This window comes from Schistocerca americana, chromosome 2 (assembly GCF_021461395.2).
Source record: "Schistocerca americana isolate TAMUIC-IGC-003095 chromosome 2, iqSchAmer2.1, whole genome shotgun sequence".
Classification (NCBI taxonomy): domain Eukaryota; kingdom Metazoa; phylum Arthropoda; class Insecta; order Orthoptera; family Acrididae; genus Schistocerca; species Schistocerca americana.
In genome coordinates, this window is record NC_060120.1 from 852,926,959 (window position 1) to 852,943,474 (window position 16,516).

At 40.0% G+C, this 16,516-nt stretch overlaps 1 protein-coding gene across 1 annotated transcript in view; it reads right to left on the reverse strand.

Moving 5' to 3' along the window:
* The window catches only part of LOC124594486 (NFX1-type zinc finger-containing protein 1-like), a 356,250-nt gene extending 340,035 nt beyond the window's left edge, over positions 1–16,215 (reverse strand). The window contains exons 1-7 of the mRNA XM_047132862.1: positions 16,180–16,215; positions 13,574–16,037; positions 13,300–13,513; positions 3,523–3,569; positions 3,306–3,439; positions 3,039–3,145; positions 2,366–2,685 (exon numbers count right to left, since the gene is read on the reverse strand). Coding sequence (XP_046988818.1) covers positions 2,366–2,685; positions 3,039–3,145; positions 3,306–3,439; positions 3,523–3,569; positions 13,300–13,513; positions 13,574–16,037; positions 16,180–16,215 — 3,322 coding nt within the window. The remainder of the gene's footprint in view (positions 1–2,365; positions 2,686–3,038; positions 3,146–3,305; positions 3,440–3,522; positions 3,570–13,299; positions 13,514–13,573; positions 16,038–16,179) is intronic.
* Positions 16,216–16,516: the final 301 nt, after the last annotated feature.

A 16,516-nucleotide genomic window follows, 5' to 3' on the forward strand; every position in this document is an offset into this window, starting at 1 on the left:
CTATTATGCAGACAACCACAGAAACGTTGAAGAGGTATGGATGCGTATGTAGTTCTGGATAAACTGAATAAGCTAAGAAAACGAATACAACATAAAATTCCAGTATTAAGCTTATTTATCTGCACAGCAGTTTTCAGCTTGAAACCGACATTCACTAGATTACTACTTTCTAGTTCCAGGTCCTAAAGGGCTTTGAAGATAGCGAAAATTTTGCTATACCAAAAGCCAAGGATGTCCTGAAGAATTCCAGTGTGTTACACTCATTCAAGCGCACTTGGGTGGCCTTTCAGACCTAACTGAGAAACTTGAGCCTCGTAACATCGAAGTTATGAAGACAGTGGCAATCAGAGAAGGACTCAAGACACAGAGCAAGAGATGGCCAGGTCCGATCAGTGAGAGACTTAGGAGAAAAATGGTTGCAGTTCTTCATAGAAACGCTCTGAGAATCTCGATGATTTCATGTCGTCTGATGTCACCACTCTTAAATTTTTTTCCTGTAGTGTCATGTGACGTTGAACGATCATTTTCAAAATTGAAAATTTTATTATCTGACCACAGGAAAAATTTTTATGTAGACAATATGGAAAAAATGTTGGAAGTTCAAACAAACTCTAATTTTCAGAATTTACCAAACTTATCGTATAAGTACCTATGTTATACTTCATTTTATTCATTGAATTGTAGCCATTATTGAAAATATTTGATGCTTATTCATTAATTTTCCCAAGTAAGATGCATATTTTAAAGAATTTAAGAGAAATATATAATTACAGAATTTTAGCTGCATATTTAAAGGCATATACTTGCAGGTAAGAGCATATTTTAACTGCATATTTCGAGGAGTTTTGGCACATATTTCGTGGGTTTTAAGTGCATATTGATCCGAAACACCAACTATTAGAATATGGAGTATAAAATTTGTTTGATTATGTCAATATTTTGACTCTCCAGAATATGACAAATGTCGTAAGTAGAAAGTGAATGACAAACAGTACGAGGAAAAATGGGCAATTATTTCATGAAAGTGAACTGAAAGCAAGTGATACAAGATAAAGGGTAATTTTGAAGGAAAAGGAGGAGGGAGAGGAAGAGAAGGAGGAAGAGGGGAGGAAAAAATACCACAGAAACACCCTAATCAAGCATAAAATACAACATTTTCCCTATCCCTACTTATTAGCAAATGTTACAAAATAATTTAATGATGATGAACGGTAAATTCACTTGAGAAAACTATAAAATTCTGTGACAGATTTGCTAGCCAGTACTTATTCTCAGGAGGCGAAAGTTTGGCTTTACTCACATATAACAGTACATGGAATTACCCTAGTTCTTGCAACTATTAGTTCCTTCCTGGAGAGGAAAAAGGGGTGGGTTGGGAAAGTTTAGAAAGGAAGTGCATGTCACTCAGTCCCAAGGATGAGATGGAGCACACCTGTTGTGAATATGCAAGGAGAGGAAGATGAAAATGGAGGAGGGAGCAGTTCTCATAATTTCAAATTACATAGAACCAAAGATTGAAATTTACTTTTTGCTACACATCAAATAACAGTTTTCTTGTTAGTTTCGCTATGTTAAACTTAGCATGCTGAAAAACAAGTGGTCTATGGAAATGTAAGTATAATTATCAATGGAGTCTGTAAAATCTGTTTCACTTCGTTGCTCTATTATTTAACTCATCTCACATCTCTGAATGCATATTTCATGATGGAATCCTAGTAACATAAATAATGAATGAATGAACAATTGTACGTGCTCCCAAAACAGTTAACTTCCACTTCAGGATGGTATTTGTGTGCAAGTGCCAGAGATTAGGACAGAATTCAACAAGTGAGAGTGTAGCCTCAGATCTCCGACTTCTAAACTGAATGCTTACTACTTTAACATTTATCAAATTCCAAATGGTTTTCCTGTAGTTTTATTTCCCGTGTAAAACCTAGGACTTGTCAACACATTCACCTGCTTTCCGTGCCTCCCTATTGCATTCCATTCACTTGCTAATGTTAAACTGCCTTCTCCTTTCTCAAACCTTATTAACTTATGGATTTCCACCTGCTTTTTCCCCCACTTTGTTCATAAAATTCTACCTATAAAGTGGCCACTTTTGTAATGGTTACTGGTCCTCTTCAAATTTTCATTTTGCGAAAAATAATCACATCTCTCCCGTTTGGTACTGTTATATTCATAATGCCATAAATTCAATGTTTGATCTCTTGAGAAAAAATTAGTGATTCTGAAAGCTAGAGACAGCCAATTTTTCTTAACTTATTTCTCAACTACAAGCAACTAACGATGAATAAAGATAAACCCAGGAAACAGCTACAAAACTATTACACTGAAGAGGGATTAAATCTGAGTTTTTACTTACCTATTCGTGGTTTCAGTTCCTGCAACAAAGACTGCTTCCTTGCAGCACCAGATGTTGTCAGGCCAACAACAAGGGCATCTTGCATTATACAGAGATCCGCAATATCACGTATTTCATCATATCGCATACACAACTGTTTGTATTGTGCTTGTAACTGCCACACCCTCTTCATGAGAGTTGAGTGTAAACATTGACACCAATATTTGTACAAATACCAACGTTCTTCTATGTTAAGATCCCAGAGGTTGTGAACACGTGTCAATCTCTCAGTAAGATGTCCATCCATACTGACATCCTGTGTAAGGCGGTTCTTGAAGAACCTATAAAAGATAATGTGATTTGAATCATGCCTAGTGCAAATTCAATGCATTGCTAGTTCACGGTTACATAATTCAAGAAACTGAGATTCACATTCAACTACCTGTCAACATCTTATGCATACTTAGGTGTGTGATGACAGAATGGATAATGGTCCTAAGATTTTTGATTTATATTAAAGATTGTCATTTTTTCTCTTACTGGAGGGCAGAAACTTTTGTGTTCTGAGGTACCAATGAACAAATATAAATAAACAAGTTAATATGAATGAATAGTACATTTCAAGTAGTTGAGTTTCAGAAACAGAGGGAGAATATTTGAGAAAGAATGTGGGAAATGGTGCAAGGGAGAAAACTTTTTCAACACCGACACATTCTCATGTGTCTCCCAGTAACATATGTCCTCTGTAACATTTAGTGATAGTTCAGCATGAATTTCATATGAAAGAATAATTCTTTTCTTCTGTCATTTCAACTCAATATGCAAAGTGATTTAAGATGACCTGTATATTCACCGAAGGTGTTTCCTTTGTTTCTTGTATCTGAATGTGTTATTGTTTCTAGTATCTGAATGTGTTACTCAGAGAGTGGAGGAGAAATGTGTCACTTCAGGGGACATTCACATTCATCACAGTGCATGAACACAATACGATGTTGCTGTCAAATAAGTCAATTGGCTGAGTGTGTAGTCCTGACCTGAACTCAAAAAGGGTGTTCATACAAACTTCTGGACCCAACCATCTGGCTCTCTCTTCCTCTGTTCACATCATTTGCAAAACTTAGTTGATTTTACACATTCCAAAGTTACTGGGATGTACATTTATGACCACAGTTACAAACTCTGAAATTTTCGATGCTTGAACTTAGTATACGCACTCTGGAGGCTCCTACAGATAACTCAAAATTTTGTTTACAGTACTGCCCCTTTAGGCTTTAAAACTGCTTAGTGTAATGAGCAATGTCATCATTGGTTTTTATGGATATTTATGGTTGCATCTTCATTCTTTAAAATTTACAAATCTGACAGGAAAAATGAATTAATTTTCATTTTGTGTGAAGTTAAATGAACAATACGGAAGTCCATTACATATTTTTTGATAGACATAATTCATCAGAAGGGTGGCTTTTGGTTGATAATATCAATTTTATTAGTTCTGGCTAGCTCACAGTGAACTATGTTTCATCATGAACAACCTTTTCTTTCCAATTTTCTGTGCACATGTAGCATAGTAAAAGGCATGATAAGTGTAGAATGACTGTGACTACTGAAATCTTACTTTCCATACAGTAATTATAATCATTGCCCATGGAGTTAAGCACAAGAAGTACTGGAAAAATCAGAAAGCAGGGGAATAAGTTTCAGCAAACATTAATTTTTCAATGTTTTTCTATCTATAAAGCAAGATATATATCATGAATCAGGCTTCCTAGAGCTATAAACTTCAGACACCAACCCCCTTCATGATTAAAAGTTTTACAGATACAGAAATGTGAACAATAACAACAGTTGTTATTGTTGTTGTGGTCTTCAGTCCAAAGACTAGTTTGATGCAGCTCTCCATGCTACTCTATCCTGTGCATGTCTCTTCATCCTTGAGCCTACATCTGCAACCTACATACCACTGAACCTGCTTACTGTATTCATTCCTTGGTCTCTCTCTCTCTCTCTCCCTCTCTCTATGATTTTTACCCCCACCACCATGCTTCCCTCCAGTACTGAATTGGTGATCCCTTGATGCCTCAGAATGTGTTCTACCAACCGAGCCCATCTTTTAGTCAGGTTGTACCACAAATTTTTCTTCTTCCCAATTCTATTCAGTACCTCCACATTAGTTACATGATTGACCCATTTAATCTTCGGCATTTTTCTGTAGCACCACATTTGAAAAGCTTCCATTATCTTCTTGTCTAAACAGTTTATCACCCATGTTTCACTTCCATACATGGCTACACTCCATTCAAATACTTTTCAGAAAGGACTCCCAGACACTTAAATCTATACTCAATTTTACAAATTTCTCTTCTTCAGAAACACAGTTCTTGCCATTACCAGTCTACACTTTATATCCTCCGTACTTCAACCATCATCTGTTGTTTTGCTTCCCAAATAGCAAAACTCAGTTATTGCTTTAAGTGTCACATTTCCTAATCTAATTCCCTCAGCAACACCTGATTTAGTTGGACTACATTCTGTTATCCCCATTTTGCTTTTGTAGATGTTCATCTTGTCCTCCTTTCAAGACACTGTCCATTCTGTCCAACTGCTCTTCCAAGTGCTTTGCCGTCTCTGACAGAAATATAAAGTCACTGGCAAATCTCGCTGTTTTTATTTCTTCTCCCTGGACCTTAATTCCCACTTCAAATTTTTCTTTTGTTTCCTTTTTACTGCTTTAATAGTATAAAACAAAAAATTTATCCCTGGTTCAATGATGTAAACATAAACATGCACTGGTTTTGTGTCCCTCACTTATATTAGTATAAGCAACATTGCACAATTTTTTCGAGCTGGTGTTTTCAGTCACTAAATGAGGACAAATAGTATAAGTTATATGACAAAAATGTCCTCCACCAACATCCTCTCTTAATTCTCAAGTGTTTTGAATATGGACAAAGAGAGAAAAAAGGCAAACATATGACGCTGTATGAGTGCGTCCTCTAAGGAAGTGTTTCTGTTATCCATGCCATATGTATAAACTGAACCATGGACCTTGCCGTTGGTGGGGAGGCTTGCGTGCCTCAGCGATACAGATAGCCGTACCATAGGTACAACCACAACGGAGGGGTATCTGTTGAGAGGCCAGACAAACGTGTGGTTCCTGAAGAGGGGCAGCAGCCTTTTCAGTAGTTGCAAGGGCAACAGTCTGGATGATTGACTGATCTGGCCTTGTAACAATAACCAAAACGGCCTTGCTGTGCTGGTACTGCGAACGGCTGAAAGCAAGGGGAAACTACGGCCGTAATTTTTCCCGAGGGCATGCAGCTTTACTGTATGATTAAATGATGATGGCGTCCTCTTGGGTAAAATATTCTGGAGGTAAAATAGTCCCCCATTCGGATCTCCGGGCAGGGACTACTCAAGAGGATGTCGTTATCAGGAGAAAGAAAACTGGCGTTCTACGGATCGGAGCGTGGAATGTCAGATCCCTTAATCGGGCAGGTAGGTTAGAAAATTTAAAAAGGGAAATGGATAGGTTAAAGTTAGATATAGTGGGAATTAGTGAAGTTCGGTGGCAGGAGGAACAAGACTTCTGGTCAGGTGACTACAGGGTTATAAACACAAAGTCAAATAGGGGTAATGCAGGAGTAGGTTTAATAATGAATAGGAAAATAGGAATGCGGGTAAGCTACTACAAACAGCATAGTGAACGCATTATTGTGGCCAAGATAGAAACAAAGCCCACACCTACTACAGTAGTACAAGTTTATATGCCAACTAGCTCTGCAGATGACGAAGAAATTGAAGAAATGTATGATAAAATAAAAGAAATTATTCAGATAGTGAAGGGAGACGAAAATTTAATAGTCATGGGTGACTGGAATTCGAGTGTAGGAAAAGGGAGAGAAGGAAACGTAGTAGGTGAATATGGATTGGGGCTAAGAAATGAAAGAGGAAGCTGCCTGATAGAATTTTGCACAGAGCACAACTTAATCATAGCTAACACTTGGTTTAAGAATCATGATAGAAGGTTGTATACATGGAAGAACCCTGGAGATACTAAAAGGTATCAGATAGATTATATAATGGTAACACAGAGATTTAGGAACCAGGTTTTAAATTGTAAGACATTTCCAGGGGCAGATGTGGACTCTGACCACAATCTATTGGTTATGACCTGTAGATTAAAACTGAAGAAACTGCAAAAAGGTGGGAATTTAAGGAGATGGGACCTGGATAAACTGAAAGAACCAGAGGTTGTACAGAGTTTCAGGGAGAGCATAAGGGAACAATTGAAAGGAATGGGAGAAAGAAATACAACAGAAGAAGAATGGGTAGCTCTGAGGGATGAAGTAGTGAAGGCAGCAGACGATCAAGTAGGTAAAAAGAAGAGGGTTAGTAGAAATCCTTGGGTAACAGAGGAAATATTGAATTTAATTGATGAAAGGAGAAAATATAAAAATGCAGTAAATGAAGCAGGCAAAAAGGAATACAAACGTCTCAAAAATGAGATCGACAGGAAGTGCAAAATGGCTAAGCAGGGATGGCTAGATGACAAATGTAACGATGTAGAGGCTTATCTCACTAGGGGTAAGATAGATACCGCCTACAGGAAAATTAAAGAGACCTTTGGAGATAACAGAACCACTTGCATGAACATCAAGAGCTCAGATGGAAACCCAGTTCTAAGCAAAAAAGGGAAAGCAGAAAGGTGGAAGGAGTATATAGAGGGTCTATACAAGGGCGATGCACTTGAGGACAATATTATGGAAATGGAAGAGGATGTAGATGAAGATGAAATGGGAGATACGATACTGCGTGAAGAGTTTGACAGAGCACTGAAGGACCTGTGTCGAAACAAAGCCCCCGGAGTAGACAACATTCCATTGGAACTACTGACGGCCTTGGGAGAGCCAGTCCTGACAAAACTCTACCATCTGGTGAGCAAGATGTATGAAACAGGCGAAATACCCTCAGACTTCAAGAAGAATATAATAATTCCAATCCCAAAGAAAGCAGGTGTTGACAGATGTGAAAATTACCGAACAATCAGTTTAATAAGACACAGCTGCAAAGTACTAACACGAATTCTTTACAGACGAATGGAAAAACTAGTAGAAGCCGACCTCGGGGAAGATCAGTTTGGATTCCGTAGAAATACTGGAACACGTGAGGCAATACTGACCTTACGACTTATCTTAGAAGAAAGATTAAGGAAAGGCAAACCTACGTTTCTAGCATTTGTAGACTTAGAGAAAGCTTTTGACAATGTTGACTGGAATACTCTCTTTCAAATTTTAAAGGTGGCTGGGGTAAAATACAGGGAGCGAAAGGCTATTTACAACTTGTACAGAAACCAGATGGCGGTTATAAGAGTTGAGGGACATGAAAGGGAAGCAGTGGTTGGGAAGGGAGTAAGACAGGGTTGTAGCCTCTCCCCGATGTTATTCAATCTCTATATTGAGCAAGCAGTAAAGGAAACAAAAGAAAAATTTGGAGTAGGTATTAAAATCCATGGAGAAGAAATAAAAACTTTGAGGTTCGCCGATGACATTGTAATTCTGTCAGAGACAGCAAAGGACTTGGAAGAGCAGTTGAATGGAATGGATGGTGTCTTGAAGGGAGGATATAAGATGAACATCAACAAAAGCAAAAAGAGGATAATGGAATGTAGTCGAGTTAAGTCGGGTGATGCTGAGGGTATTAGATTAGGAAATGAGACACTTAAAGTAGTAAAGGAGTTTTGCTATTTGGGGAGCAAAATAACTGACGATGGACGAAGTAGAGAGGATATAAAATGTAGACTGGCAATGGCAAGGAAAGCGTTTCTGAAGAAGAGAAATTTGTTAACATCGAGTATAGATTTAAGTGTTAGGAAGTTATTTCTGAAAGTATTTGTATGGAGTGTAGCCATGTATGGAAGTGAAACATGGACGGTAAATAGTTTGGACAAGAAGAGAATAGAAGCTTTTGAAATGTGGTGCTACAGAAGAATGCTGAAGATTAGATGGGTAGATCACATAACTAATGAGGAAGTATTAAATAGGATTGGGGAGAAGAGAAGTTTGTGGCACAACTTGACCGGAAGAAGGGATCGGTTGATAGGACATGTTCTGAGGCATCAAGGGATCATCAATTTAGTATTGGAGGGCAGCGTGGAGGGTAAAAATCATAGGGGGAGACCAAGAGATGAATACACTAAGCAGATTCAGAAGGATGTAGGTTGCAGTAGGTACTGGGAGATGAAGAAGCTTGCACAGGATAGAGTAGCATGGAGAGCTGCATCAAACCAGTCTCAGGACTGAAGACCACAACAACAACAACAACATGTATAAACTTACTTTTTGAGTACAATATTTAACTTGTCACACCCACCAACAGTTTTAGACCATAAGTACAGTATATTAAAAGCATACATGATCTGCTATAGCACTACAAATCCTTAATTTAAAACTTTTCTTACAAAATGTTCACCATTATCATATAATTTAATTTTACTGACAATATGTAGGTTGATATTAATAGTATTTCATTTCTCAGCTTCAGAAAGTCAGAATATGACCATATGATCACAATGTAAGTAAATAATACACTCCAGTTTTCAAGTAATTGCAGTATTCGATTTGACAAACAGGCAGGCAATGAAACAGGCAGCAGTGAGTCATCTGGAAAAAACAGGACTGTTATCTCATCTACTCTCACTGTATGTGGGATACAACATGAGACTTACAACAGGGCTCATAATATTTGAAGTGTCTAGGTTACTGCGCAATACAGAAGTGCCATATGGTGTGGTTGATTAATGGGCGAGAGCCAGAAAATATATCCGGCAATTCAAAATTAAAACAGTTTTAATTTGCCAGGAAGTTTTATCTCAGTGCACACTCTGCTGCAGAGTGATAATCTCATCCTGGAATTCAAAATTAAATTCATATTTTGTCTGATGATTATTTCGGGCGCCTTTTGAGTTTCACTCTGGGAGTACTTTGTGTGTGCGAAGCATGCAAATCTGCACCGCAGTTAACACTCAGCGCTAGGTGTTAATTTGTTTGTGAAACCACACAGAACACAGCGCTAGTGTTCAAATCAACCTTCAGGCTGCCTGCCTCACTCTCTAAAACTGCGAAACAATGTAAAGCCCAGAATGGAATGTAACAATATTATGAAAAGGATAGTCGCTACTCACCATATAGCAGAAATGCCGAGTTGCAGATAGGCACATCAAAAAGACTGTCACAAATTAAGCTTTCGGCCAACAAGGCTTTTGTCAAAAATAGACCACGCACACAAACACAAACACACACACACACACACACACACACACACACACCACAGCCTCTGGCAGCTGAATCCAGACTATGGGTAGCAGCAGCAGCAGAGCATGAGAGGCGAGGCAACTGGATAGGGGTAAGAAGGAGGCTGGGGCGGGGAGGGCGAGGTAGGGGTGGGGGATGGAGAAGTGCTGCTGGGGAGCGTGCAAGGACAAGGTGGAGAGAGAGCATGGCAGCTAGGTGTAGTCCAGAGGTTAGATGGACGGCGGAGTAGCCAAAAAGCAGAGAAGTAAAATGACAGGGTATGTTGGTGGAATAGGGAGCTGTGTAGTGCTGGAATGGGAATAGGGAAGAGGCTAGGTGGGTGAAGACAATGACTAACAAAGGTTAAGGCCAGGTACTCCAGGGAGAGTTCCTACCTGCGCAGTTCAGGAAAGCTGGTGTTGGTGGGAAGGATTCATATGGCAGCAGTGAAGCAGTCATTGAAATGAAGGATGTCATGTTGGTCGGGATGCTCAGAAACAGAGTGGTCCAGTTGCTTCTTGGCCACAGTTTGCTGGTGGCCATTTATGCAGACAGACTGCATGTTGGTTGTCATGCCCATATAGAATGCAGCACAATGATTGTAGCTTAGCTTGTAGATCACATGACTGATTTCACATCTGCCTTTGATGGGATAGGTGATGTTTGTGAGCAGACTGGAGTACACTGTGGTGGAAGGATTTACGGGACAGATCTAGAATCTCAGTCTATTACATGGATATGGCCCATGAGGTAAGCGGTTGGGAGTAGGGGTTATGTAGGGATGGACGAGTATATAGTGTAGAATACACATTGGGAGGGGTGTGAAGGCTAGTGGGCAGGACATCTCATTTCAGGGCATGATGATAGGTAGTCAAAACCCTGGCAGAGTATGTAATTCAGTTGATCCAGTCCCAGGAGGTACTGAGTTACGATGCAAATGCTCCTCTGTGGCTGGGGGAGACTTCATAGGATGGTGCCATGCGGGTGCCTATAGCTGTACTCCGGATTTGTTTGTAGATAATGCATTCAAAGGAGAATTAATTGTGGGTGAGGATATAGTTGGTCATGGCAACTCGGAGGGAAGTTGTTGGATGTTAGTGTAAAGGGAGGTGGCATCAATAGTGATGAGCAGGGCACCATGTGGTAAAGGAACAGGAACTGTGGAGAGTTGTTGGAGGAAATAGTTGGTATCTTTTATATAGGAGGGTAGGTTCCTGATAGCAGGCTGAAGTTGTTGGTCTATGGGAGCAGAGATCCTCTCAGTGGTGGCACAGTAACCAGGCACAATGGGGCATCCTGGGTGATTGGGTTTGTGGACCTCACGAAACACGTAGAAGGTAAGAGTGTGGGAAGTGGTAGGGGTGAGGAGAGAGATGGACTCTGATGAGTGGTTCTGGGATGGGCCTAAGGATTTGAGGAGAGGCTGGAGATCCTGCTGGATTGCTGGAATGAGGTCACTGTGGCAAGGTTTGTAGGTGGATGGAGTCCTTCTGCCAGGTAATCCTTGCATTTCAAAACAACAATGGTGGAACTATGTCCACAGAGGGATTTGGGCAATGATGGTGAGGCAAGGTTTGAGTTTAATAAATTCTGGAAAGTTAACAGGGGATGATTTGGGGGCAGTGGGGGTGGATCACGGTTTGATGCAGGGAACCCACATGACACAGTCCTACGCCAACCTATTCATGGGCCATCTAGAGGGAATCCTTCCTACACACCCAGAATCCTAAACCCCACAGATTCACTGATGATATCTTCGCAATCTGGATGAAGGGTGAGGACACTCAATCCACATTCTTCCAGAGTCTCAACACCTTCTCCTCCATTTGCTTCACCTGGTCCTACTTCACCCAACAAGCCACCTTCCTGGATGTTGACCTTCACCTCAAAGATGGCTACATCAGTACCTCTGTCCATATCAAACCTACTAACCAACAGCAATACCTCCACTTCGGCAGATGCCATTCATTTCATACCAAGAAGCCCCTTTCGTACAGCCTAGCCACATATGGCCACTGCATCTGCAGTGATGAGCAGTCCCTCTTGAAATATACCGAGGGTCTCACTGGGGCCTTTACAGACCGTAATTATCTTCCCAACCTTGCACAAAAACAAACCTCTTATGCCTTATCTTTCGAGTCACCCACCACTTCCCAAAGTCTCAGCGTCCAGCCACAGAGGAGCCTTCCCCTTTTAACTCAGTACCAATCTGGGACTGGAGCAACTGAATTACATTCTACACAATATACTTGTCCAGTCCTACGCAACCCCTGCTCCCAACCCCTTATCTCATCGCTCATATCCCTTTAATATACAGAGATGCAAGACCTGTCCCACACATCCTCCCATCACCACGTACTCCAGTCCAGTCACAAACATCACCTATCCCAACAAAGGCAGGGCTACCTTGAAACGTCATGTGATCTACAAGTTAAGTTGCAACCACTGTCTGAATTCCATGAGGACATGACAACCAAAAAGCTGTCTTTCTGCATGAATGGCCACTGACAAACCGTGACCAACAAACAACTGGTCTACCCTGTTGCTGAGCAAGCTGCCCAACATGACATTTTTCATTTCAATGACTGCTTCACAGCCCGTGCCATATAGATCCTTCCCACCAACGCCAGCTTTTCTGAATTGCGCAGACGGGAACTCTCTTTGCCATATATGCTACGTTCCCATAACCCTCCTTGCCTCAACCTTTGTTAGTCATTGTCCTCGCCCATTTAACTCCTTCCCTGTTCCCATTCCAGCACTACAGAGCCCTCTATTCCACCAACACCGCCAGTCTCCCTTTTTACATCGCTCCTTTTTCACAACCCCCATCCTCCACCTAACTTCCCGACTGCATCTAACTACCCTACCCTCTCTCCATCTCGTCTCTGCACACTCCCCAGTAGCACTTCACCATCCCCCACCCCTAGCCTACTATCCCTCTCCTCCCTGCCCCAGCCTCCTCCTTACCCTCCCATTTAACTCCTTCCCTGTTCCCATTCCAGCACTACACAGCCCTCTATTCCACCAACACCGCCAGTCTCCCTTTTTACATCGCTCCTTTTTCACAACCCCCATCCTCCACCTAACTTCCCGACTGCATCTAACTACCCTACCCTCTCTCCATCTCGTCTCTGCACACTCCCCAGTAGCACTTCACCATCCCCCACCCCTAGCCTACTATCCCTCTCCTCCCTGCCCCAGCCTCCTCCTTACCCTTACCTTTTGTGTGTGTGTGTGTGTGTGTGTGTGTGTGTGTGTGTGTGTGTGTGTGTGTGTCATCTATTTTTGACAAGGGCCTTGTTGGCCAAAAGCCTACTTTGTGACAGTCTTTTTGTTGTGCCTGTCTGCGACTCAACATCTTCGCTATATGGTGAGTAGCAACTATCCTTTTCATAATATTGTAAGCAAATATTTGCAATGAGAATGAATGGCTGACATTAGCTTACAAATTCACTTACAACATTTGATTATTGGTTTTATAATAGTGTGTATGATAGCAGTTTTACATACAGGATATTATTTTTGAGGAAGCCTGTGAAGCCTGTAGTACAGTGCAATGAAACAACTAGCCAAATTATCTTTTGACAAATATATGTGGAGCAAAAAATACTTAGTAGTAACATATTTTGTTGAAAAATAGGACACACATGAACTTCAAGATGTTACCTGTAGAGGCCTGTGTTATACAGCCACAGCTGCTGATACTTCAGGAAATCCTCCTGGTTATCTTGTGAACGCTCCATCTGCTCTTGACAATATTGACTGTGTGCACGAAGATGTGATAGCTGAAGGGCATATTTTAACTGTATTGTGCTTACAATTTGTATAACCAGATCGTATTCATCATGGAATACATTAATGTTGTTATCATCATCATCATCTTCAGCACCCATGTTATCACCAGCTTCACTACATAAATCATCAAGACTTGTACTATTACAGGAATTTGCCTGACCCTGCTGAAATTCATTATCTGGATTGTCATTTCCATCTCCCTTCAACCATTCTATGAAAAGTTCATCACTGACTGACTGTTTATCTATAAATGATACAAGTTGTTTATCAGTAAGTCCCATTTCCTTCAATGAAGAAACACTGACTACCCCCCAGTTGTTAGCCATTTTCTCTATATCTCGTTGCAGAGAATGAATGTGACTGATGACATCTTGCATTTGTCTGAATATCTCCCTGGTATGTGATGTAGATAGTTTCAGTGCACGAGTTCGTCTAATTTCTTTCAGATTATATGGCTCTAGAGCTTTCGACTGTGATTGACCACCAATTCGAATTATTCTTGTTGTATGTTGTAAAGTGCCTTCCAGGACTTGATCCAGAGCATGGTTAGTGTAGCAAACTACAAGAATAGGTCTATGGTTAATGTTCCATATGTTTTGGTTGTTGAGAAAAGTATGTATTATCTTCAATCCCAGGAAAGTTTTGCCTGTTCCTGGTGGTCCCTGTATTATAACAAACTCCTTTGTCAAAGCAGATTTGAATGACTTATACTGTGAAACATCCAAATTCAGTTCATCTTCTGTAGGCCAAGCATCCAATTCAGTAACAGGCACTCTGAAGTCATCAATGTTGTACACTACTGAATCTGGATTTGCATATATATACTGGGGTAGACTCACTTCTGTAATCCCATCAACAATATAAGGCTTCATTGGAAATTCTGTAAATGGCATATTCTGCAATGCATTTAATACCTGCCTGTATGGTTCAAAGTAAACTTCGCTTTCTGCTACCGTAAAAAATTCATAGAACATGTTTGAGTCTATTTCGGCACAAAGTTCAACCATAACGCAACCCTTCTCTAGCTGTTTCTTATCCCTGTCCAGTACTGTACCAAAAAAGAAGGTACCAAAATTATCTCGTGTAAAACACAACAAAGAACCAAACATAAAACGTTTGGAATGTTCCCAATGAATATTTTTCAGCTTCCTTTTGGTATCAAAATTTAATAACACACCTACTTTTTCTTTAACAGTTACAGTGTTTACAAACTGAGCATCACGATATATTCGCACATTGTCAATCCTCTTAAATCTTTTCTGGCCTTGAAGACAATGTTCCATATATTGTGCTATACCCTCACGTAAAGGACCCACAAAGTCTTCTCTCAACAAGCGGAACTGGACGTCTAGGTAATGTTCAACATCAATATATGCCCCTTTGACGATGCTAGGTCGCAAAAATGGTTTGTTGGCAAAATCTTCAACAGTTGGGAATATACTGTAGTGTCTAAAATTATCAGGGGGCTGCAAATATTGGAGCTGCTCCATTTTGCTACTTGTTTTTATTGGACTGTGTTCATATTCTTCTCTCTTGCTTTTTAGCTGGGCAATAACATCTTCAAGCTTCTTCTTAATGTCATCACAGTTTATGTTTTGGTATCTCTTAGCTCCTTCTATGGACAGTTCTGTCATAATAAACAGATTATTAAATTTTTCACATGCAGTTTGTGGGAGTACATTAAGAACTGTTTCATAAAATATTAGAAGATTTTCTAAGAAAGGCAATATTTTCGATTTCCTCGACTGCTGTTCAGTTGGAATTTTGTTGATTTGTCCTTCGAGCTGGTTTAAAAAATATGGCTGGCATGCTATAATCAAAACAGTTGTTTTGTTGTGTTGAAACCCAGCTGCACAGACTTTTTCTGCGAGGATTCTTATCGTAAGGTGTATTAAATCAGGGCTCATTTTCTTTTTTAACATTTCATCAAACCCAGTTTTAGAGCTTGCTAATTTTACAACAACATCTATTGGATCTTTATCAATAAGATTTTCCAGAAACTTATATCCAGTCCCTTTAATTGAGGTAAAAGATTTCTGCTTGTCTTCAAACCATGATCTGTTCCTAACAAATCTAGAACTAGTTTCATCAATACAATGTCTGTGAATGCCCGTTTTGTATACGCCTCCTGCAGTGACAGATTTCTCATCGGAATGTTGGGCACCGGTTTCAAAACTAGCTTTTGTTGAACTATTGAGCTGATCACGGGAACTCCACTGAACAGTATTTTTCTTTTTTTTGCTGTCATGTGATAATAAATGACTATTACTTCCCGACTGTTTTACACTGGTACCAAACCACTGAGTAACACCTAAGTTCTTATATTTTGAAGGCAACCTGCCACGACCACTTTTGTCAACATTACTGCATGTTTTCTTATTATTTTCTCGCTTTTCAGTTGCAGCAGTAGAAGAAAGACTGCCCAAAAAAAAACTGTGTGTATCTTCTTCTTCTTGCCTCCTGTCTTTGGGTTCAAATGTCTTTCGCGGGGCAGAGTGAGGACATTTGTGATCTCTTATTTTTCTTCTGATTTCTTTACTGGCAATATCACACACAGAAAACAGTTTGTCTGAGAAACCTTCTGCCATATCTGCACCAATGAAACTGTCCTGGAATATATAAAATAAAATACAATTAAAATAATCTATTCTCAAAACACATTTTTACATACTATGTTCTAGTAGAAATGTAGATGAATATGTTTCTATTAAATTTCTCAAGCGTGATTTCCCTCAATGTTAGAAACAGTACACAATGACCACTCAATTTGCTGAGAATATATGTCATGTTTTCATATAGTATGGAAGCTTATACAGTTTTGACAATTGTGTTATTATTTGTGTGTGTGGTTTGGTGTTACATTCATGTTTAATCAAAATCTCTCAGTGCAGTATGTGACATAACTATCTTATGCACTGTTATTTTTAGCAAACAAGAGGAACACTTATTCGGCCAGAATGATGATGATGATGATAATGTTTGATTTGTGGGAAAACTCAACTGCGTGGTCATCAGTGCCCATACGGAGTCCCAATTTTTTTGTACACAGTCCAATGTAGCCACTGTCAGGAATGATGATGATGATGAA